Source organism: Pteropus alecto, unplaced genomic scaffold, assembly GCF_000325575.1.
Source record: "Pteropus alecto unplaced genomic scaffold, ASM32557v1 scaffold66, whole genome shotgun sequence".
Lineage (NCBI taxonomy): Eukaryota > Metazoa > Chordata > Mammalia > Chiroptera > Pteropodidae > Pteropus > Pteropus alecto.
This window is the reverse complement of record NW_006438869.1, coordinates 1,463,771-1,487,482: the sequence shown is the minus strand read 5'-3', so window position 1 is coordinate 1,487,482 and position 23,712 is coordinate 1,463,771. Positions and strand designations below refer to the sequence as shown.

Here is a 23,712-nt window from a genome sequence, read left to right as displayed (position 1 = left end):
GTTTCTGAGTTTAGATCTTCCTCATCTCCCACACAGCCCCTTCCTGGTTGTCCATAACTCCGCCCGGGGTTCGCTTACCCACCACGCAGGGTGCTCCCCCAAATCTGTCTGGCCCCAATCTCTCTTCATACATCTAACCCCCTGCTAGATAACCTACCTCAGATGGAATCAGGCTCCAGCAGGCCTCCTTCTCCGGGGTCTGGCGCCTCTTCGCACATCCTCTGACCAGTGACTGGCACAGCTGTCCACTCATCACCCTGCCAGCATCCAGGGGCCACCCTGGCTCTTTCCTCTCCTTCCCATATCACGTCTGCATCCACCCGCCAGAAAGCCCCAGGCTTCTCCCTCATCCACTCCCTTCTGCGGTCATGGCCGTGGACGGCGTGGACGGCCGTGGACAGCGGTCTTCCGTCCTCTGCGTCATTGTCGCGGACTTCTAACTGGGCGCCCGCCTTTAGACGCTCTGTCCTCCATGCTCCAGGGGGCAGCAAAGGCGAACTTTCTAAAACGCAGGTCTGATTAGATGACCTCGCAGAGCCCCGCCCCTTTCACTGGCTCCTATGCACTCAGGATGGAGTCCAGACATCTTAGCACACGAGAGCTTTCCGGAGCAGCCTCGGCCTGGCTCTTTGTCATCATCCGCATCTGGCCACCAGCCGTACCTGACTCCTGTGTTCCAACTCATTTTTCTTCACGCGCCCGCCCCCCCAAGCTTTTCCGCAAGGCCATGCTTCACCCCACTTGCCCATCTAAACCTTCTTCATTTTCCCACACCTGTTATATCACCTCCCCTGAAAAGTCTCTCTCCGATGTCTCCCCAGGTCTGAATCAGGGTCATTCCTTATTAATCTGAAATGATTGTAGGCAAATTAGTTTGAATGAGTAAAAAATTTAAACTTTTAAAGAACGACTTTGGAGCAACACGAATAGGTTGAACATACTGCTAAAAATATCGCAGCATACAATGCTGTAATATTTAATATCTAGATAAGATTTATTTATACTTTTATAGAAAACCGCTTTCTTGGTTCAGATATTAATTGTGAAAGGATTTCCATTATGAACTTACATTAAAAGTCATTTCTTCATAGAAATTGTAGTGAAACTTGCCTCCAACCTGAGTACAACGAATATCAACTCCTAATGAACAGAATTCTGAGTTAAGGGACATCATAAATGTATATCATACAAAATGCACAAGTACTGCCTGAAAGAGGCTGCCTTACATTGGGCTAGAAAATAGGAAGGAAGAAAATGAAATAAATCATACCTATATCTTTGGCAAAAATAACTAGTTGAACCGTTTGGGTTTTTTAATTACATTCTTAGTTGACTTGAACTGCTTCGTTTCCTGAACTTCTAAATTTCCTTATTGCCTGCCAGTGTCTGTGACAGCTTCCAATTCAACCCTCAGCTTAACGACATGGAAAACTGATGTTTGTCTAATCCTCAGCCAGTCCAGCTCATTGTTTTATTGGTCTTCATGAGGCATTTGGTCCAAGAATGATTAAGCAGGGCTTCCCGGACACAAACTCAGTGATAGTTTTACTGGCCCGTTTTGCTCTCAAGTGTTATTTACATGGCAGTCCTGTCAAATGTAAGCTTGTTTATCCTGTGGACTCAGATTTGAACAAAATTTCACAAAGACTTTAGGCTTTGGATCAAAGTCTTTTTTCAATTATAGTTAACAATTATAGTTACATAGTTCTATGTTAATGTTTAATCATTAAAAATGCCAACAAGATCTTCGTATCTATGTTGGAGCAAACTAACCCCTCATTAAAGAATTACAGCCAGCATGGCGGATGTTTCCCAGGCTGCGGATTAATTTCTACCCAGTTGTGGTCAGCCCCTAGGTCAAGTTGCCAGCCAGAAAATTCCCCGTCAGCTCCCGTGACATCTGTCTGGTATGGGGCTCGTTTCTAGATTCCCGGGACAAACGCACCGGCTCAGCTCCATGTTAATCCCCAGCTCTCATCTGCCCCAGCAAAGCCTCTCGGAGACTCTGAGTTCCTAGAAAAGCCACTGTAGCAACCTGGAGCCATCCCGGGCCAACCCACGTGATGCCATGGGATCATGGCAGTTGGGCTACGGCAGTTCTCGGGGTAACCGATCTTAGGGGAAATGGGGAGCTCCAGGTGCAGCGGCCCTGCCCCGTGCTATGAGGCTGACATGTCCCAGGATGGACTCAGAGGAGGAGCAGGAGGCTTCGGGGCAGCACGGTGGAAGGGCCTTCGAGCACTGGGCACTAAGAGAAGGCTGTGGGGACGGAGGGGATGCCACCCCTGCCCTTCCATCCCCTTAAAATAGACCCTGCAGAGCTCCTGTGGAAAGGGACAGGGCAGTCCCTGTCATAGAGGAGGAGCTGATCTCTGCACTGTTCAGCTTATGCTGCTGAGACTCATTATTGTGCTCGAAGTATGTCAGAGGGCTTCACAGAGGACAGTATTTACCCAACCCCTCTGTGAGTAATTAAAACCCTTGGTTCGTAAACGCAGGGATCAAATCAAAGACAGACCAAATGTCAGCGTCAAACTCTTGTTGACCGTCAGCGAGGTTAGAAACTAGAGTGTTCTCTGCACTGATGGACTTGGCTTGGTGTTTTTTTCAGTCACGTTCCTACAGAGCCCCCCACGCTCCACCCGCCACGTGAAATATCAGTATCTATCTTACACGGTGACCCGCCGCCTCAGAGAACGCCACCCTGCCTGTGCTTGAAACTGAATAAGGTCATGTTTCTCTAGATAGAGAGATTGTATTCACTGTTGCCATTTGGATGAGAGAAACAAAACGGGAAACCAATCTTCATGTGTCCTTCCTTTTGTCGCTGAGAAATCGAGTCTCAGGTTGCACGCACTGTCTGGCCGGTGAATGATGAGTTTTGGCAGGACTGGAGTCATGCCCGCCACGGCCCGTCCCACACGGGGCCGTCTCTCCTTACTGCTCTGGGTGGTCACATCTCTGGCTCTTGTCACCACTGCACTCACAAAACAAGAAATCAGTAAGCAATTATGGACGGGTAAGGGATGCCTGCGGACTTCTTCCAGCGTCCCAGCCATAGCGGAGGAGAGACTGGACGCGAAGCCCACGTCGTCTGTCACTGCTCCCAAGGGACTGGCCCCTGCGTGTCGATGGGCCCACAGTCCTGCTCCCTGCAAAGCGAAGTCCGGGGCGCATGCTTCACACCCTTCCCTCGGCCGCATCTCCTGGAAGGACATCGACTAATCAATACCGGGTTCCTATGAGAACTGGAAAGATACTGTAAAACGCTATCAAGGAAAAGAAGCACGACGTGGTCAAAATCCAAGTTTTTGATCTTTAAGTCAGTGTAAGAAGGGCGAGAAATACTTTAATACTCACTTGAGCATGGTGCCACTTTGAGAATTAATGGAGTTTTCCTTCTGAGTATAGAAAAGCAGCAAATCCTCTCTAGAAATAAATGAAACTACTTCATGTAGAGCTGTCATTTGATCAAGAAAATGGTTTATCGGGAATTTATTAATCTTTCTGCCGTACCAGAAAATTCTTCTGCAAGAAACGACTGGAAGGGCATAAGGACTTTTGGCCAGATTCCAAAACAACCCCGAGTCTGGTGTCCTCAGAACTTACAATTGCAGCTTCTCAAGTTCTTTCTTTTCTAAATCACTGGATGTCAGGTCGGGGGGAGAAAACAAAACGGCAGAGAGATTAAACTCAGCTGTGATACTGTCTCCCCCATAAATCTAGGCACTTGCTCATTGTCGTTTGTATTGACAAATTAGGTCTTCTTCCCTCATGAGGTCCCCTGACCTCTCTGAGACAATTCTCCGACACTCACCATATGGTACCCGTCCAAAAACAAAGGCACAAATGGGAAATGAAGCAAAAATCAATTGTGCAAAAGTGGAAATCGATGCACATGGCAGCAGCTAAACAAGAAGTGACTAAGTTAAGTCCGTCACTGGGGCGGATCCCCATGTCACGGGAGGAGGGGGAGCGTGGGGGGCAGGTCACTCAGAGCAGCGCCCAGACCGACCATTTCCTCAAGGCTTTACCCATAACATTTTACATCAAAACCTACAAAAATACCCCAGAGACGGAAGGCAGGGGAAGGATTGCGTCAGGAGCTAGAACACTCCCTAAGTTTAATGTGCATCCACCACCATTCTCGTCGCCTGGCTTAAACCCAGCGCTCCTTTCTCAGGGGACCCCGGTAGATGGGATGATGTCTCATCTGTAAGAGTCCTGATTTGCTTGGGCAAAAAGAGCGTGGTAAGTGCCTTCTCTCCCCATCTCCGTCTGTTCCCCCTCTCGTAAGCCGTTCCATCCCGTGTCTCAGCGCCCCCCACCCACCAGGCTCTGGCAGGGCAGTGGGGCCAGAGGAGCGGAGGACAGAGCCTGTGCGATCGCAGCCCGGCACCTGTCCACTCTGCCTCTGGGAGACGCCCACGTGCCAGCCCCTTCTCTCGCGGGGGCAGTGCTGTGTTTGCCCCTGAGGACCCCTGCCCTGGACCTGGCCTCCTCCAGCTAACTGCTCTGAATGCTCTATCAGTCATCGGCGTCCACCGCTACACCGCACTTAGATCAAGGTGGAGACAGATACTGTGCCCCTGTAGCTTAGGTAATTTTGAAAGTCCCGTTTCAGAAGAGAACACCTCAGGAATATAAAGTTCAGTACAGGCCCATGTGGTGGACAGACCTGAAACTTGAACTTCTCGAGTTCCATAGTGGGTCTGCCGCTGGCACTGGGGTCACCAGCCCTGCAATCCCCAAACGCGAGAGAGTCCACGGCCAAGCCGAAGAAGTCGTTCACTCCCTGGGCTCCAGGAGCTGGATGGTAGGGTCGCCCAGCCCGCCGACCCCTCCAAGGAAGCTCTCACACCGGCCCCTTCTACTTGCTCATGAATTTCAACCTAACCTTGTAGACTCCAGAGACAGGTCATGTGCTGACACTCCAGAAGTCTGTTTTGTTTTATCCTCCACCTTTGCAACCAGTAAGTGATGATCTAACACTTTATTGAAGCATGTGGAACAACGTGGCATCTCTTACTCCCACCTTCCTCTTTAGCCAAAATGGAGACAAATGGAGAAAGACCACAAGGTCGCTCTGCTGCAGGACTTCGGCACCGGCGTCTCATCACCTCCGAGTTGTCCACAGTTCTAATCAACTGTGTGTCTAGCAAACCCAAAGTAAACATGGCTTTTAAAAAGTTAGAAATGGGTCACCCTCTGTGTTAGTTTCCTATTGCTGTATTAACACAGTATGACAAACTTAGTGACGTAAAAACCCACGTTCATGATCTTATAGTTCTGCAAGCCCCAAGTCCAGAATGGGTCTCACTGGGCTGAAAAGTCTTGCCATGAATGTGTCCCCTCCAGAAGCTCTCCGGGGAATCCTTTTTCTTGCCTTTTTCGGCTCCTGGAAGCTGCCTCTCTCCCTGGCCAGTGGCCCCTTCCTCCGTCTGCTAAGCCGGCAGCACAGCATCTTTCTCTGCTTCTGTGGTCACAGCACCTTCTCTAACGGCGACCCTCCTGCATCTCTCACGCAAGGACCCTTGTGATTACGTCAGACGCACTCGGATAATTTAGAATGGTCTCCCCCTTTCAAGGAATGGGCCTAACTGGAAAAGCAGGGTTTCTGTCACAAAGCGAGAACATGAAAGAAAAGGCTGGGAGATGCTCTCATTCACGACGGGCATGCCGTGCGGGCTCGAGTCTTGCTTTGGATATCTGCGCCCGCTGCTTCTCAGGACCACTTTCCTGGCGAGGCCATGGAGGTTCCACGCAGTGGGAAATGCAACCACAGTGGTTACCACTTGGCTTCGGTTTTGAAAACTGTCCCAAGTTGATGCCTCCTTCGTCCTACACAGAGAAGCCCGCCCGGTGCGGAAGAAAGGAGGACTTCAGGGGTCAGACTCTTCTCTGCATCTTGAGCGAAGCAGAGGGCGTTGACGGCACCCAGGGCAAGACGTGAGGGTGGCACACAGTGTGGAGGCAGCTCAGCCGCTTCCTGTTACTCCTTGCCCTGTCTCGGCTCGATGCCCGTCACAGGCTGTCAGCAGTTCCCCGTGACGAAGCCCGAGGAACTCACAGTGCCCGTGTCCTCCACCGACAGCCAGTCATGCTATGCTCACCGGAAGCGACCCATTTAACCAGATGACAGATTCACCACTGGTAAAAGATATAGCATCAAAAATATAAATGACGGTACTCCTCGACCCAGGCTTTCCTCTACGCCAGTCTGTGCTGTCCCATGCCCATTCTCTCACTCCCTGTGTAATCCTGTTGACAAACGGCCACTCCTAGTTACTCATTCATTCATTCACTCATTCATTCAACCAACTCATGTTTATTGAGTACCTGCTATGTTCTAGGCTTCGTTTTAGGTACTGGGAACACAAAGTAAATGCCACCTACATATTGGATTACCTTTCTCCATCTTAAAACTGGAATTTTAATCATTATTTTTCGGTCGTTTTAATTCGTGCTTATCTTTATTGGGTTCTATTCTAAACCAAGAGAAAACTTTCCCTATCGACCATCCAGGTTTCTCGTTGATTCTTTTTGTTTGAATCAGAACCGCGCGATGTCCACCTCGCTCCCTCCTGTGGTCATTCAGCCTCCGTAGCAAACACTTCCTCTTTGGGCTTCCAGCTTAAAACATGAACTGTCCTCTCCCAGCCGGCCCCCCTCGCCTTCTCTCTTACCCTCTGCCCTCACATTTGCTACCCTTCAGAGTTAAGTTTCCTGGTTAGCTTTCTAGAGAGTTCGGAGCTCGTGCACTGTGCCTGCTCTCCCACTTTCCAGCCTCCTGCAGTGAGACATGGCATCTGACCTCACACCTTCACTGAAACGGCTCCTAACGGCAAGGCCCGACTGGTCTCATTGTCCGTATTAGTCAGGGACGGTGCCTCACTGTCATGCGCAGACCCGAATATCTAATGATCCAACCCAATAGAAGTTCACTTTCCTGATCGGGTAAGCATCCCATACAGGTGTTCAGGCAGGTAGGTCAGCTCTTCTCCCAGTGGACGTTCAGAAACCGGCTCCTTACACCTGTGGCTTCCCCGTGCCACGTGGTATGGCAATGGTACATCCCCGTCACCTCACGCTCCCCTGGCTGGATCTTGTCTCATGGCCATATGAAACCACATGCGGTCTGGCTGCGTGTCCAGGAAGGAAAGGAAATGAGCTGGGGGTCCGGCCGGCAGTCCTGGGCACGCGCCCCTCCCGCACGCTGCGTCCTCCTGGGCTTGTTGCCACCACTCTCTCCAGCCTTTTTCTGACCTTGCAAACAGCTCCGTCTCCATCTATTTTGTAGGCACCTGGTCTTCCCTGAGGCATCTTAGCTTCTCACCCTCTACCTTCTACTGCAGATGATCTCATCTGCTCCCAAGGTTTTTAAATACATCTGAAAGCCAAGGGCGCCATGTCTAGGTGGCTTCATTCCTGGACTCTTCGCTTACATGTACAACTGCCTACGTGATATTTCCATTTAAGCGGCTCGCAGCCCTGAGAGTGCACACGCCCAACGCAGGGCTCCTGAAATCATCCCCACATCTACTCTGCCCCACTGTTGTCCATCGCAGAAATTATCATCTCACCCACCTGGTGCTTCTTTCCCGAAATCTAGAAATTGCCCCGACACATACCCCTTTCTTCCTTATCTCAACTCTCTTGAGCGCCAAGCCCCAGCGACTTCTCTCATCTGTCCTTGGTCCTGATGCAGCTGCTGCCTGGTCATTTTGGTGGAATCTGCTTTCCCATCCTCAATCTGTTTCTCTTTGAGCATTCAGAATACACTTTTATAAAAGCAGATCTCACCTTGTCAGTCCCCTGACCGAAGCTCAGTTTCTCTCACAGTAAAGACCTACCAAGCTCTCCACGCTCGCCTTCCTGTAGCCTCCCCTCAAACACTTCGTCTCAGCCTCCCAGGTCCTCCTTGCTCTTCCTCGTAGGCACAAGGCTGTGCCAGCCACAGAGCCTTCGCACTACCTGGGCACAGGTTATTCTTCAGCCAAGAACGCCTTCTCTGCTGTCCCACCAAGCCCAGCTACTTCCATCTCCATGTGACCGTCACTTCCTCGAGGCTAGTAAAGGCCTCTCATAGTAACCAGTACTTTCCTTTATGGCTCTTACTGCAAATGCGATGTGACGTGATCATTCTTAAATGTCCGTCTCCCACTCGGGAGCCATGCCTACTTAACCCCTTTCCCCGTTCTGGCCTCTGTGTCTCTACAGTGCCAGCCACATATTAATGTTTGTTAAAGAAACGCAACAGTGTAGCTACCCCCAAGTTTAAGCCTAGCAGAAGGCGAATTCATCAACTCCGCTTCCGTTCCATGGTCTGATGCACTTAGAAACGAGGTGGAATGTGGAGACCTTGATGATAGGACCCGGGGTGAGCTTCGAGCGTATTGACCACTGGTGAACATATATGTGAAATACCCGGCTTTCCAAATGTTGGAAGGACTTCCATATGAGAAGCCAAGCTTTTGGATTAATAAATCTGAAGACTGAACTTTGTTCGACTTCGCCCCAAAATTTAACTTTGCAGCACTGCGTGGAACCAAAGTCCATTGTTAAAGACCTTTCTTTGTTTTAAGGGCTCCAAGGCAATACCAACAAAACAAGAGGACCAGTCTGGTCTTATTTCAGCTTCCCTGAGCAGGTTTTCCGCATCGTGTTGGTACCTGTTGACTACTGGTAATTAACTGGTACATCTTCTTGAACCACATTATATAAATTCTTTCCAACTTGTCAAATCTTCTGGGTGATATTGGTGCTTCAGAATTAGGCCAGTGGTAGTAAATTGAATTTCTGAAATGGATTTACTCAGTATTTGCTTTTAAATGATGATGCTGCAGATTTTTATCCTTATATGTACTGTAACCTTAAGTATCTAAAACAATTTAATTAAATTTTATTAGAAGCACAAAGATGAAACAAACTAATGAAAGCAACGGGTATGTCAGGTGGTATTTATCTCTGCATTAAACTGCAAGTACTCCCTTTTGGCCCTTACGATTCGTTTAAATGTTTAACTCTAATAGCTTTTGGAATTGTTGATGGAATTAGTTTTAATGAATCTTTAACAAACAGTTTCCTTTAAAAATAGATGGAAGCTCATTTGTTTCATTGTAGCAAAAAAGGAGCTGAGTTTTCATTGGCATGCAGGATTTGGCCTGGTCTTCAATTACACAGACTGTGAACATTCTACATCCATGTTTTTTCTATATTGTTGATGTAAGAACAGCCAAACCTATAGAAAATTTTATAAGACATTATTGGAGCCAAACTGAGGACATGCCCGAAAGATCTCAGCAGAATGAGAAAATGCTCCGGAGATGGGTACTTTTTGGTTCTTTTTAGACATTTGGAATCAAAGGAGAAAGCATAAGGAAGATTACGTGAAATCCATTGATGGTAAATTAAGGAGGCAGAGAAGGCGAGTGAGGTCCTAGCTCACCCGGGGTCCTAACCTCGGGGTCTCCACATTCCACAGCGAAATCTCCATGACTGGATTGCAGGATAGGTCACAGTTACCGTCACAGTATGTAGGGATGGTACAAGAGCAACAAGATCCTGTGCCCCTTTAAGGGTGGTTATGCCTCCAGGGGGTCTCAAAAAGAGGATGATTCTGGCACTTCAAAGGTATGTTAACACAGATGCACAAAAACAGTGGGCGGGGCTTGCTTAAGACAAAGATTAGCCTTTCACTAAAGAAGGTATAGGCCTGGGGCGTGACCACCCACCATGACCTGCCCAGGTAGGAATTTATGATCATCCTGTGAGCTTACTTTCGGTCACTGTCCTTGTCATGTCTGTTTATTACAGAGCCCCATTTTCGTTCACAGTATAATTAATACCTTTTAGTGAAGTAAGGAGGACGTACTAGTAACTACCACTAATTTGGAATCTTTTTTTCTCTGCTTCACGTGATAACATGAATAGTTTTATTCCACTTAAAAAATGACTGGAAAACTGGCACCATTTTGAGCCATCGAGTTTTGCATGAGTGGGCAGTAACATCTTAGCCGGGTACCATTTTCGGGAGATGGCAGCAATTCATGTCTTGACTTTTATTTGAAAAAAATAGGTTCCTGATGGAGAAATCCTGGTAGCAAACACAGGTAACGAGCTGTAAGTGGTCTAAGTTGAATGAGTGGATGGACTTGGGTTGCTAAAAGCCCAAAGGATTTTCACCACACTTTCTTTATATCTCAAGTCACTCAAAGCAAATGAGAATTGACAAGCTTTATGAGCTGAGAGCCTTCAAGGACAGCTAACACCAAAAAAACTTGTATCCGTTACTTCAGAACGGAAGAGTCTCTGTATGCCTACTGAGAAATCCTTGTTCAGAGGCCAAATAAATCTTATCGGATTAAAGAAGTTCCAGAGCTGTCTTTAAAAACGAAGGAAAACCACCAATGACTGTATGGTAACTATGCCCGATGGAAGGAAACAGCTGTTCTCCATTTTCAAGGTTAATTATTTATGGAAGCTCTTATCTGAGTCAGAAATGCCACTCGTCATTAGAAAAGGTTAGTTAAATCTAAATTCAAAGTTTAGAAGATAAAACTTTCCCAACGTGCTTTGGACACAGATCTGTAAATGGGAGGAGCATCAGCATTTCACTTACGGTGAAAAGCGGTGAATGTTCACCAGCCCCCTCCACCCCATCGCTGTCCAGTAGGAAAGGGGGCCTCCTTCCAGAGCTCACAGATCACCACAGAAGTACCATGAAATTCCATCACCTGTTCATCTCACCTCCTGACACACATTCATGAGGATTTGGTATATAACTGTTTTTCCCTAAACACCAGATCCTCCAGACAAGACAGCCCCTGAGATCTTTACTCTCCCCTTGCCCTTGTCTCTAACTCATTATTATACAGATAGAACAACTTCTCTCCCCAACCCCTCCCTGTCACCCCCACGGGGCAGCGTCCTTCCTCCCTTCTCTGATGCAGCACTGAAGGTCGGGGTGGGGGGTGCGGTGCCTTCACGGCTTGGCTGGCAGTGGCAGGATGTCCAGTCTGTGGACACGCCCACAAGGCGGTTTCATTTCATACCACCCCCGTGTTCTACACGCGTCCCGTTGGCAGGCACTGCACCCAGCTCCGGTCATCGCTGTTCCCTGCCCAGTCATGTTCCCACAGGAGGCCCCATTCGGAAACTAGTCCCTTCATGTGATGATGGGCACATTGCAAAAGTAGCTGTGGGCTCCAGTACCCAACTGTAAGAAATATTGGAGCATATCTAATGAGAAATCGATGTACTCTCCCCTCTCCTTTTCCCTGGCTCGTCTGGGGACTGGCGTTTGGGGAGAACTGAGTATATATTTGCTGTGGACAGGTGCACGTGTTTTCTGAGCTGCAGGATGCAAGAAACAGGGGCGATGGGGTTGGGGGGGTGGGCAAAGTCGTGCTCTGAGAGCTACGAACAGGATCAGCAGCAATCCAAACCAGGTGCGGCAGATAGAACGACGCTTCAAAATTATGTACAAGACTGGTTAAAGAGGAGGGAATTTTATATGCCTCGCGCTGAAACGTGGGCAGCTGAGAAGTACCATCTAAAATGGAGCAGGCAAACTGTCGGCCACTTTTTCTTTTGATATCGTTTTTGTCTAAACTAACATTGCCTTCAGCCTAGCTGCAAGTATGTCCTGAAAGACAGATGTACCAACAGCAGATGATACTGACCAGGTTTCTCTAAGCTAAAATATCAAAGGAAAAAAAAACCATAAGGCTCTGATAACCTTCATTTATTGTAAAACAGTAACATCGAAGAACTTAGAGCCTAACTGATTATCATTTCATTTTACAATAATTAATGCAGTCATCTGAAATCTTACTGGCATATATGAGGTACCTGTGTTTCAGGGTCTGTGGCCGCGGCCCCACCCCACAGCTGGGGAGATGGACAGGGCTGCAGCCATCTATAGCATGATGTCTTAGCATTTTGCTCACAGCAGGGGAAGAAAACAATGCTAAGTAGTGTTGCTAAAAGCTCTCTCAAACCTCGGAGGCATGATTCATTTCGCAATAGTGATTTGATGAACATGTGTTGCCTGCCTCCTGTTTACCCAGCCCAAAACTGAGCCAGATGAGTTAGGCTAGACAGGCTGGGAAAGGAAAGTGCCATGTCAGGGCAGGGAGCTGCCTGATCAAAGGCACAGACATGTGAAATTGAATCACATGGCCAGTGAATGCTGGGCAGTCAGATGTGACCGGGGCCCTGTGTGTGTGGCACCTCGCTCTTCTGAGGTTGGGACCTGTGTTTGGAAGTCAACCTTGAGAATGCCTTATCGGACACTCCCAAATGGAGTAGAGACTTGAGGGCCTCCTAGGACCGAGCATGTTAAAGTATATTCCATACCGCTATTAGTCATTGCCACCTGTGCATAGAAACCCCGAGCCGTGGTTCCAGCTGCGCTACTCATTAAGATCACCTGCGGGCTTGAAAAATACCAATGACCAGGCAGATCAGAATAATTTAAACAGCATCTCAGGGCCTAAGACCCAGGCATTACTATTTTTAAAACTCCTTTTGCTGAGTGAGTCGCTTTGACCTTTATTTACAGAAAAGCAACTGACGCAGAGCTTACCAGTAATGATGACACTCACGTGTGCTGGAGAGAAGGGCTGAGTCCTGACAGCTTTCTAATTTCACCTCTCTGTCGACAGAGAGGCCCAAAGTTAAGTAGTTTTGAGCCTTGACAAGCAGCTGTAGCTCATCCTTCACCACAGACCTAGCAAGTGCGTGTGCTAATCTCGATCGGGGTCCTGCACAACTGCCAGAGTAAGAAGCTATGGGGCGAGTGAGTCATGCTCACGTCACGTAGACCAGTCTGCGACCCACTTAGCCCCACCATCGAAACTCTTAGAGAAAGTCTCTTTGGCAGCACGATCTTCTTGGAGCTGTTTGCAGGATGCTCAAAAAAATAAAATAGGGATTGTTATAAATCCAGGGACCTCAAACGATCTGTAGGGACTAAATAGGGTGACCACCATGTAGACATACCACAAAGTCCCCTGATTGTGAAGCTGCGAAGAACATGACCTTGATCCTCGTGCATTCTGGACCATTAAAAGTACCAACACAGTCCGGATGAGCTTTGGGGAATAATTCAGTGTCATGAAGGGAGACGGCAGGAACTTTCACACAGACACCGAAACTCCTGGAAGGACAGGAAAAGGGTGAGATAAAGAAAATCAGATTATTCCTTGTGGCCATTGAAAGCTCAGTGACTTTGAGCTCTTCTTCTCTTTCGGATTTCTATCTCTATATATTTGGAACAATTTAGCAATCTCCCGTTTCGAGTTTAATGTGTTAAAAAGAAAAACCAATTTGAGGCGCAGATATCATATCACATTTTGGACAGCTTGGCTGGGTCCTGAGCTGAAGGGCAGAATTTCTGCTGGAGGTGACCGACAGACGCCGGAAGAGTCGCTTATCGTCGGTGTTGAGGATTAACAGCCCGTCCCCAGTTACTGTGGGGGTTCTTCATTCTGTTTTGCTTCCCCGAGCTGTCTCATGCAACCCCTGGAAGCCAAAGGGTCCAGGCAAAGGGGAATTATGGCTAAGCACCCAAGGGAGTAGAACACAGGACAAAAATCTCTGGTCTGTAGTGAGTTAAAACCTGAAGAAGAAAAAGTAGCGATCAAAAAAAAAATGATTTAAAACCTCCATGCCCACGTCGTACGTGTTTGTGAAAACCACTTTCAAGCCTTTCTGAGTGATGGAGGGAAGTAAATGAATAATCAATTGATTACAAGCTGTCTAGAGAACAAGTATTACCTGGCTTATTTGGAGAAAAGAAATGTTAGCGATAACTTTCCTCAAGGAAATATATCTTCATTTCCCTTCTTTACAAGGCAAAACATGTTTTGCAATTGAACGATGAAAAATTTCATGCAATAAAAGGTGTGGAGGGGCAGGAAGTGTATCCTCAAGGTAATTGATTATTCAGCATAACTAAAACGAGCGTTGATGGATCTGTACCCTGATCTCTAGCATCCGATGCTGTACTGCTTTTTATGACAGCTGGAAGTACGTACCATCACAATTAAAACTGCGAGCTCCCTTCTAGGCGTGTCGAACGTAGCACTGTTGAAGTTCCTTTTGTTCCTTTGTTCTTGGCCATGGCACCTTTCGCTCTGCGCCTCTGAGTGAGAAGGAGGATAGACATGGAGCAGTAACCAGAACCCCGCTTCTTGCTCTCTCAGGCGCTCCCAAGCTGTGGCCTGGGAAACGGCACTAGTCAAGACCCTCGGTTGGGTTTCTACTCTACCTCGTTCCCCAAGCCCTTCCTCTCCCACCTCTGTTCAAAGCCGCTGTGCCCGCATGCAGACCATCGGCATCTGGCTCGGGGGTGGCTTTCTCGGTGCCTCTAACACACTCAGCATCATCCTCTGGGACCTGCCATTCCCACTCCCTAGAGCCAAGTTGCCTGCAAGGTTACGTTTCTGTCATGCATTAGCATTCTCAGAGTTGGGTCTTATGAAGGATTTGAAAGCTTTGGTGTGTCCTTATAAGAGGTTCTTCATTTGTAGATAGTTTTATTATTACGTGCCATTTCCTGACAGTTCCAGAGATGTAAATACTTAAAGGGTCCCAAAGGAATCTAAGCATCATGAAATCTGAACCACTGAACAGAACAGCTCCAGTCACCTCTTAAGGCAGAGGTACTGAGTAATCCATTGCTATCCACCAAGTGAAACCAAGCCTAGAGTTTATTTTTGTCTGGTGTCTCTTCCGGTGTTAGAACTTACCAAGTGTTAGCTGATACTCTAATGGTGAAGGTCTTTGCTCACCTATCATGACATATGGAGTATTATTATTTGTCATGACCAAAGAAGCCAAGGTTTTGAGTAAAGCAATTTCCTGAGCCACCACTTGGAACCGCAGAGTACATTTTCTAAATTGCAAGTGAGACAAACATAAAACAGCCCGCCTTTATTTGGTCGTATTCAAGGATGTTTGCTATCAACGAAGCATCTTCTTCAAAAGAAAGGAATATCATGTTGAAATAGTGTTTTCACTCGTTCCCCTACATGACTGATGGGTTCAGACACTGTTGAGATACTTCCCGCCCTGCGCTGCTTCCTCCCTGTCTTTGACGCCACCGTCCTGCAGAGTTACGGAAATGCACAGACTTCCCATGGAGACATGTCCTCCTCCCTTCCTGACACCTGCCCCTCACCACAACACACTCCCCTCTTATCCTAAGGCGGGCTTACCCCTTGCGCCCTTCCTCCCTCATGGCCTCAGTCACCACCGATGGCCCGAGGTCATCACACTGTTTCGAGACTCATCATGCAAAGGCTGTGCGCGGCCCGTAATGTACCCCAGTGCCCACCCCGCTTCCTCTCCCCCTTTAACCCATAGGCCTCAGTCACCACCGATGGCCCGAGGTCATCACATTGTTTCGAGACTCATCATGCAAAGGCTGTGCGTGGCCTGTAACGTGCCCCAGTGCCCCCCCCCTCCTCTCCCCCTTTAACCCATGGTCTGCTATCAGCAAAATCCTTGTCTCCCGTCAGGATCACCTGCCCCTTCTGTTCTTAATCTTCTCGCTCTGATGCCAGGCCGTCCCTGAGGACCTGCCCCCCGCGCCCCGCTCTCTCTCCTGCCACCTCGAGGGATGGTGGTCTCGTCTCTCATCCCCCTTCCCCACGTCACCGAGCTTGGAGGCGGGGTAGGCATCCTCCTTGCTCATTGCTCTTTCAAAACTTTCTCTTCTCTCCTCCCTCGGGAAGACCACGACCTCTGTGAAGCAGCCCGTGAGCCATCCAGGGTCTCCAGTCCACTGACTAGATGCCGTTCTCCATCTCCGCCCCACGTCTTCACTCTCCTCTGCCGTGGGCCTCCGCCACGTGCCCTCCACACTCTCTCGTCCCTGTCACTTTGCTGCCCGCCCGCATCCAGTTCCAGCTACTGCACACCTGCCCCAGGGCAGCCGAATGCAGCTGGAAAATGTGTTCTCATTTTGAGTTCATTGCCACCCGCCTCCAGGCAGCTCTCAGCACCTGGCCACAGTCGCCTTGCTCCCCGTTTACCTCGAGAACCGTCTCCCGCCTTCTCTTCTCGTCTCCCCCTCCCCTTCCTTCTCCTCCTCTCTCTTCTCTTCCCTAAACTCCGCCTCTCTCGCTCTCAGCGGATGACCTCACTCCTCATCCTGTCCCTCCAGAAAATGTTTAGAGAGAGAGAGAGAGAACATTCTCACCGTCCCGTCACCAGGTCTAACGATCGCCTTGCGTCAGCCATGGCTCTGCAGCCTGTCCTGTGTCGATGGCCGATGACCCCACTGTTCGCTGAATCCCACCAACCCCTCCTTTCCTAAGGACTTTTCTCCTGCGATTTTTCTCTTTCTCTCCTGGATCACCAGTTGTCCCCTCCTCTGTGCCGAGTCATTCCCGTCAGCGGACGAAGCGCCGCGTGCCGCAGGCTGTGCTGGCCGTTTCCCCGTCATCGGTTCTCATGATCTTTTGCGCCATCTGAGTTAGGCTCTGACCGACCCGACCGAAACAGTGCTTCTGTCCCCGTCAGGATGGCTGCCATCGCCCCGAGCCCGGCGGCCAGTCCTTAGACCTCACGATGCAGGCGGCCTCCTTCCGCTCCTCGATGCGTCCTCTTTCCTAGTGTCAGCTGACCTCGCGCCTTCCTGATTCCCCCGTTTACCTCGAGAACCGTCTCCCGCCCTCTCTTCTCGTCTCCCCCTCCCCTTCCTTCTCCTCCTCTCTCTTCTCTTCCCTAAACTCCGCCTCTCTCGCTCTCAGCGGATGACCTCACTCCTCATCCTGTCCCTCCAGAAAATGTTTAGAGAGAGAGAGAGAGAGAGAGAGAGAGAGAGAGAGAACATTCTCACTGTCCCGTCACCAGGTCTAACGATCGCCTCGCGTCAGCCATGGCTCTGCAGCCTGTCCTGTCTCGATGGCCGATGACCCCACTGTTCACTGAATCCCACCAACCCTTCCTTTCCTAAGGACTTTCCTCCTGCGATTTTCCTCTTTCTCTCCTGGATCACCAGTTGTCCCATCCTCTGTGCCGAGTCATTCCCGTCAGCAGACGAAGCGCTGCGTGCCGCAGGCTGTGATGACCGTCTCCCCTTCATCGGTTCTCATTATCTTTTGCGCCATCTGAGTTAGGCTCTGACCGACCCGACCGAAACAGTGCTTCTGTCCCCGTCAGGATGGCTGCCATCGCCCCGAGCCCGGCGGCCAGTCCTTAGACCTCACGATGCAGGCGGCCTCCTTCCGCTCCTCGATGCGTCCTCTTTCCTAGTGTCAGCTGACCTCGCGCCTTCCTGATTCTTCGCCCACCTCCCTCCATTCCTCCTCAGTATCTGAATTTTCTCCGGCTCTTCGCACCCTCTAAATAAACATCGGAGTGTCCCAGGGCTCAGCCCCGTGTGACCTGCTTTCATCTATTTGCATCCGTGTGCCAGGTTGCCTTCCATTCTCTTCGCTTTAAATAACGTCCGTAGACTGAACTTCAGAATTCTATCCGTAGCCCCGACCTCACTCCTGAAATCCAGATGTGCGGATTCTCTTCCACGTCCAGCAGGCGTCTCCAACCCAGCAGGTCCCAAGTAGCTGTATTGATTTGAGTTCCTGAAGCCACTTCGCTCCCAGTGTTCCCTGTCCTGTCCCCATTGCTCACATCGGAAGTGTCGGGGTAAAGCTTGGTTCCTCTGTCCCACACCCGAGAGCCAAGTCATCAGCAAATCCCCAGCACAGATGCCGTATCTTCCCGTCGCTCACCACCAGCCCCCGCCCCGGCCAGGCTTGTCTCCCCCTCTCTCCGGTGCTCCCCCTGTTTCTCTCCTACTCTCCCCAGACCGTCCTGGACGCCCAGAAGCTTCGCGTCTTCCCGGTCCCTCCTCGCTCACTCCTCTCCAGTCGCAGGGACTTTGTCGCTCTCCCATGAGCCAAGCCCTTTCCCACCCCAGCGCCTTCTTCACCTCTGATCGTGTCCTGGAAACGCCCAAACTCTGTCTTCAGTGTCTGGCTCCTTGTCACCCTCCAGGACCCTGCTCCAACGTTAGCTGTGCCCAGAGCACCTGGCCAGCCACACTCTGTGAGCCAGCAACGCCCACCTGCATTTCTCTGTCCCCTAACCTGGCATCCACCAAGCTGTTTCCTTTCAAGCACTTACCAGTATGCCGCGTTTTAGTATTAATATGTTTCTTTACTTACTTACTGTTTGACCTTGGGTGGCCTATTAAATGGCTAGGGCTCAGGTTCCTCCTCTGTAAGATAAGGACAATAATAGCTTCCAGCCCATGAGATTGTCGAGAAAATCTTGTCCTTTGTAAGTACACAGTGTGTGCTAAGTAATAGCTTTCAAAATAACATACTTCACAATTTTGGCTTTATCCTGCCCATCAAATGGAGTGGGAATAATGAGAATTAGATAAACAAAGACACAAACATTGAAACGAGTATGAAGCTCGTTCTTCATTAGCCTTTTATCTGTTTGTTTGCGAAGATTCTTTATAGAGCACTGAGTCCCTTAAAAGTCAAAATATTATCAGAAAAAGAAAAAGCTAAAAGAGTTGAAAATGGTTGCGTCTATGAAGCCGAAACTGGGTGTGGGGCAGGTGTCTATTTTTCTTTGTTATACTGTCGGTACTATTTGACATATAACTTTGATAGAAGGAAGCTTTAATTAAAAAAGAAAACAGACTGGAAGGAAATACCGTGACATGTTATCAGGAGATCTCGGGGGGTGGGGGAATTAATGGCTTTTTTTTGTTTTCTTCTTCTAAATTTATAAAATGATCCATAATGTACTTATGTATTTTTTTACACTGCAAAATAAGGCATATGCTTTTCATCTATTAACTAAATATTGGGAGGCTTACTGGAGGACTCAGTAGCAGGATGCATTGCCAGTATGCGCTAGACTGAAAATTATAACTCCTGGGGTAAAGCAGAGGACACACCAGTCAGTTAAGGCAGAATACTCGGCATGAATACGGCAGTCAAGCCGAAGGGGTCAAGCAGACGGGGCGGGGGCGTTTATGGCAGAGAGGAGATCCATCCCAAACAATGCAAGGGAGATAAGCCAGAGGGAGGACCCTGCTCTGCATTCTGATCGCTAAGGGATTGTTCCTGGGAACAAGAATAAACACTTCTGAAAGGTGGTTGAAAAGAGGGCCAGGCAGAGCGAGAACCAGGTAGGCACAAAACAGACAGTTTCAGGGTCATCCAACATTCCAAGCATCATGTTTCCATTTAAGTAAAAGCCCCTGGCCAAAGCGGGTTTGCCAAAAGACCATTTATTCCACATTAGGGAAGGAGAGCAAGCTCTGAAAGCCAGCACTCCCGTGTCTGGCTGTCTGGGAGGAACGGGAGGTGGGTCTCAATTCACACTCGTCACTGTTAACCTTGACAATGGCCCAGAGCTCCGAGATCTCTTTTGACAGCAGGCAGAAGTGTTTTTGCAAATTCGGATGCTTGGAACTTGGAAATGTCAGGAGGCGAAGCATCACGCTGCCTTGCCCGCTTACTGGGAACGTGCTGTCTTTGCAGGACGGGTGGTCCCAGTATCACTTCGTAGCCTCGTCTTCAACCATCGAGAGGGATCGGCAAAGGCCCTACTCCTCCTCCCGCACGCCCTCCATCTCCCCTGTGCGTGTGTCTCCCAACAACCGCTCAGGTAAGACGTGTCCGGAGCCAGCCTGGTCTCCCTCCTTCCCGGCCCCTTAGCGGACCCTGCCGACAGGACAGCCATCCCTATGCCAACAGTTGCTGGAAATGGCAAATGGATCTGTTTTCTTTGGGTTTCAGTGGGGACTCTGTGGTAGGAATATACAGACTCAGAGCAAACGTCTCTTTCTAACAGATTTCTAGAAATCTCTAACGGCCGTCACGCACAGGAAATGCATGTCGTGGACCCACATGCACTGAGGAATGAGGTTGAAGAAGAAACGTTGAGTGTTTGCATGTCAGGGTTTTCCAACTTAAAGTAGTTTGAGCTGCATTTTATTCATTAGAATTGGGATAACCCAGGAAAGGGGGGAGGACGTGCCGTCTCTCCCTTTACAATGACATCCACTGGAACTACGTCACTGCGGGTTTCATTCCTACCCCATGTCCGATTAGCTTGTCGTTATTACCTTTAAACCGGCGGATAAATCACTGATAAATTTTTATTACAACCGGCCATAACTTTTAGGTCATTTAATGTCTCTTCCCTCACTTTGTCACCTTCCCATTGCTTAAATTCCCTTATTTACTTGTAGAAGGACTTGACGTTTACACCCCTTTCAGTCACATCCTATAACGCCAAAGAGTAGAGAAAAAAAAAGGCGAAATATGAGCACATCATTTAGTTTATGAGGAACCTGAGTTTTATTGTGGCTTTAGTCAAAGTATAAGTTTTTAAAACTTTGCTTTTGATGTCTGCACTTCAGTTTTTGTTGTAAGAAAGAAGGATGGAGAAAGAGCTACACGTGTGCGTGCACACGTACACACACGCACGCGCACACACGCACGGGCTTTTATTTAAGAAAAGTCGCTTCTTGTTCTTCTCTGCCCTTTTTCCACTGAGGAAGGAATATTTCCTGGAATACAATTCCCAGGGGATGGCAGAGAGCGTGGCCCAGCAGAGTCCCCTCCGCCCTGGAGGACGTGCGTCATATAACCTCACACCACACTTTACTGTCAGGATGATGGAGAAAATCCGAAATGAATGGGGTATATCTGACTGAAATAAATGAGCCTCTCCCAGCCTCCCGAAAGCTTGTATTTTCGGTGTGGTGTTATTGCTTAGAACGTTAGTCCCACCCTAAACGACCCACCCTTCACGACTGGAGAAATGTCCACCTCTCTCAGAAGCACGGAGGTGGCCTTTTATGCTCACATTTCTGCAGTTCTTAAAGAGGTAAAGACCGTTGAATCTGGGAAGCATGAGGATGGCGTCTTGAAGAGCTCTAATTACTAAGAAGCAGTCAGTGCTAGGAAGATGAAGTGTCACAGTAGAGTGGAAGGTGCCAGAAGGAGCAGCAGCATCCTATTAGGATGTTAACATGCCAGCCACTTAGTGGGGGCGCTGCCCGGCCTTTCCTAACTAAGGCACGTCAAAGACACCTAGTAAACACTTGTTTGCATGATTTCGTTTCTCCCAAGTGTCACCCTGATTTCCCGGAGACCACCGTGTGTGTGTGTGTGTGTGTGTGTGTGTGTGTGTGTGTGTGTGAGGTCTCAGAAGATAATTACACACTTAACATAGTTTAATAAACCTCCCCATCTGTGCAATACTAGATTCTAATTTTAAAAGCTTCGGTCAAGAGGCTCCAAAATACCTTCCTTTTGTGATGGCCATGCAGTGACTAATGAAAGGCTCGCCTTGATGCAGGAAGCCCAAGAAGCCAAGGAGCTCTTAAGGGCAAGAGAGGGACTCTTCCGGGAGCGGAGGAGGGAGAGCAGGAGAGAGGGGCAGAGGGTGGAGGAGGTGAGCGGGACACAGCAGACGATGGTCTGAGAACACGCAGGAACTGGACAGTGCCATCGAGTTACGCGGGGCATTCATGGTTTGCTTCTCCGTCTTCCCACTGAATTTACAACCAGAGATTCTGGTCCAGCCGGTTTCGGGTGAGACTCAAGCATCTGTATTTATTCAAGCATTCCAAGTAATTAATTCTCGGCCCGGATCAGCAACCTCTGAGGGTTTTCAAGGGCTGAGCAGCGAGCCTCAATTTTATGTTGATAGGTCTGAGACGTGGGCGGGAGGCATTTCAGGACAGGCGGGATGGGCAAAGGATCCCTCTGTTTACCTTCCCAGCGCTTGGCTGTGGTGTCTGCTGAGCACCCTGCCTCTCGTTCTGGTTTGTTTGCACGTGCATCTCCTCGGCTGAGTGAGCACCCCTGTAGTTTAGAGTGCGACACGATTCCCGTTTCTGTCCCCCGCTGTCAGCGTAGAGATTTGCACTAGACGATAACTAGGTTTGGTGACATGAATCGAATGGTTCAGACAGTGAAAAGAAAGGTAGGTTCAGGGGTCAGGCTTACCCAATGGGCTGGAGCTGTGGGCCGGATGCAGAGAGTGTGTACGATAAGCCTCAGGGTAAACTGAGGCTTGATTGGGGAGAGGCTTGGACGCTAGCCAAGGAAAGAGGGCTTTAGCATTAAAAAAATCAGTTCCCCACAGTTTCCATAGCCTTAATGGTCACCACATCTGCATGCTAAGTATGAATTCCTACGCCCATCTACTGAAAAGTCAGACTCAGCTCTAGGACGGGGGCAGTGGGGGGTGGCGGGGCTTTGAGGCGGGATGGTACTTTGCTAAGCTCATACCGAGTTAGCTGCCACTGGTTAAGCTCCAGCTGTGAGTCGGGGCGCTGGTGAGCAGCGTGGAGCCCCACACGCGGGCAGCCACCAGGCGGGGCGCACAGCTAGCCAGCTCACTGTCAGCACACGCCCGTGTCACTCGAGCTCCTCCCACACGTCTCTGCATCAGCAGGGCTGTTTAGTTCCTCCCGGTCCATCCGATCTCTCAAGAAAACTAAGCCTCTTTTTATTTGCTTCCTTACCTCCAAGTTCAGCTTTTCCTGTGTCGTACAACCAGTGTGTTAAGAATCACGGATTCCCAGGGAACCCTCTAATTACAACCCATCCTCGTAGAGCTGGAGACACAAAGGTCATTCCAAGGCTCACTCCGTGGTCCGACAGGCTGCAAAGGGATGAGACGCAAGGTGTGGGTGAGAGATAGTTGGGGACATTCATCGAGAGCTGGAGCAAGGACACCCCACCGGGGAAAATGAGCTGTCCTCACACCCTGCCCCGGCCCACCCGGCAGGCTCATCTCTGCGGGGCGGCTTATCCAGCCCCACAGATCATCCTGTGTGGAGAACTTCTTCCTCCGCTTTCCTTTAGCGCAGTTTCTGGGTGACTTAGTATGTCAGTAAAACTGCATTTATTCTAATCAGGTATTTTTCAGTATCAGTCGTAGCTCCTCTGAAACACATGTAACTAATAAAAAGAAGGAAGGACGAAGAAAGGAAGTAAAAGAGGGAGGGAGAGTGGAAGGAAGGAAAAGAGAAATAAAGAAACCAAGACCAATCTCGTTCTTAAAACTGTCCCATACACCTGGGGCAGGTCGTGTCCCCGCCAGATGTCTAAGGAAGACGGCTCCAGGATATATTCTTTAATTACCCGCCCCCAAGCCATGTGTCCCCTTAGCTACAAAGCACCAAATAACACAGGGCAAGAGAATGGATAAAGAAAGAGGCCAAAACAACAAGCAAATCGACAGGTCCGTGCACACGTACTGACGTGTTGAGCCAGGTGCATTTATGGCCTGAACCGTTTATGCGGAAAGCTGTCCGTGCCGTGGAATGAGACACGGAAAGTCATCCTTTTATTTCTTTATGTAGCAAGTGCCCCAGCTTCACCTCGGGAAATGATCAGCCTCAAAGAGAGGAAGACAGACTACGAGTCCACTGGCAGCAATGCCACTTACCACGGAACTAAAGGGGAACACACTTCCAGGAAAGACACCGTGACAGGTGAGCTCAGCTTCGCGTTTCCTCCTCGGATGGAGCTCCTGGATCTGGGACCGGGCGGAGGGCTGGGACTTCGGACTTCGGGCCATACTTGACAGCTCAGCAGGAGTCAACAGCTAGGTCACTTGAGAGCTTGACAGCAAAGATCCCTGGGGATTGGAGATGAGAGAATCAAGCCAGAGGTATGAAAACCGAGCGTCTCGGTTTTGAAAATAGCT

At 49.3% G+C, this 23,712-nt stretch overlaps 1 protein-coding gene across 2 annotated transcripts in view; it reads left to right on the top strand.

Annotated features, from left to right (window-relative positions):
* Nucleotides 1-23,712, top strand: part of CTNND2 (catenin delta 2) — a 651,480-nt gene that overhangs the window by 614,815 nt on the left and 12,953 nt on the right. For both annotated transcript variants that reach the window (XM_006915865.1, XM_006915864.1), the window contains 2 exons: nt 19,521-19,647; nt 23,366-23,497. In XM_006915865.1, coding sequence (XP_006915927.1) covers nt 19,521-19,647; nt 23,366-23,497 — 259 coding nt within the window. The remainder of the gene's footprint in view (nt 1-19,520; nt 19,648-23,365; nt 23,498-23,712) is intronic.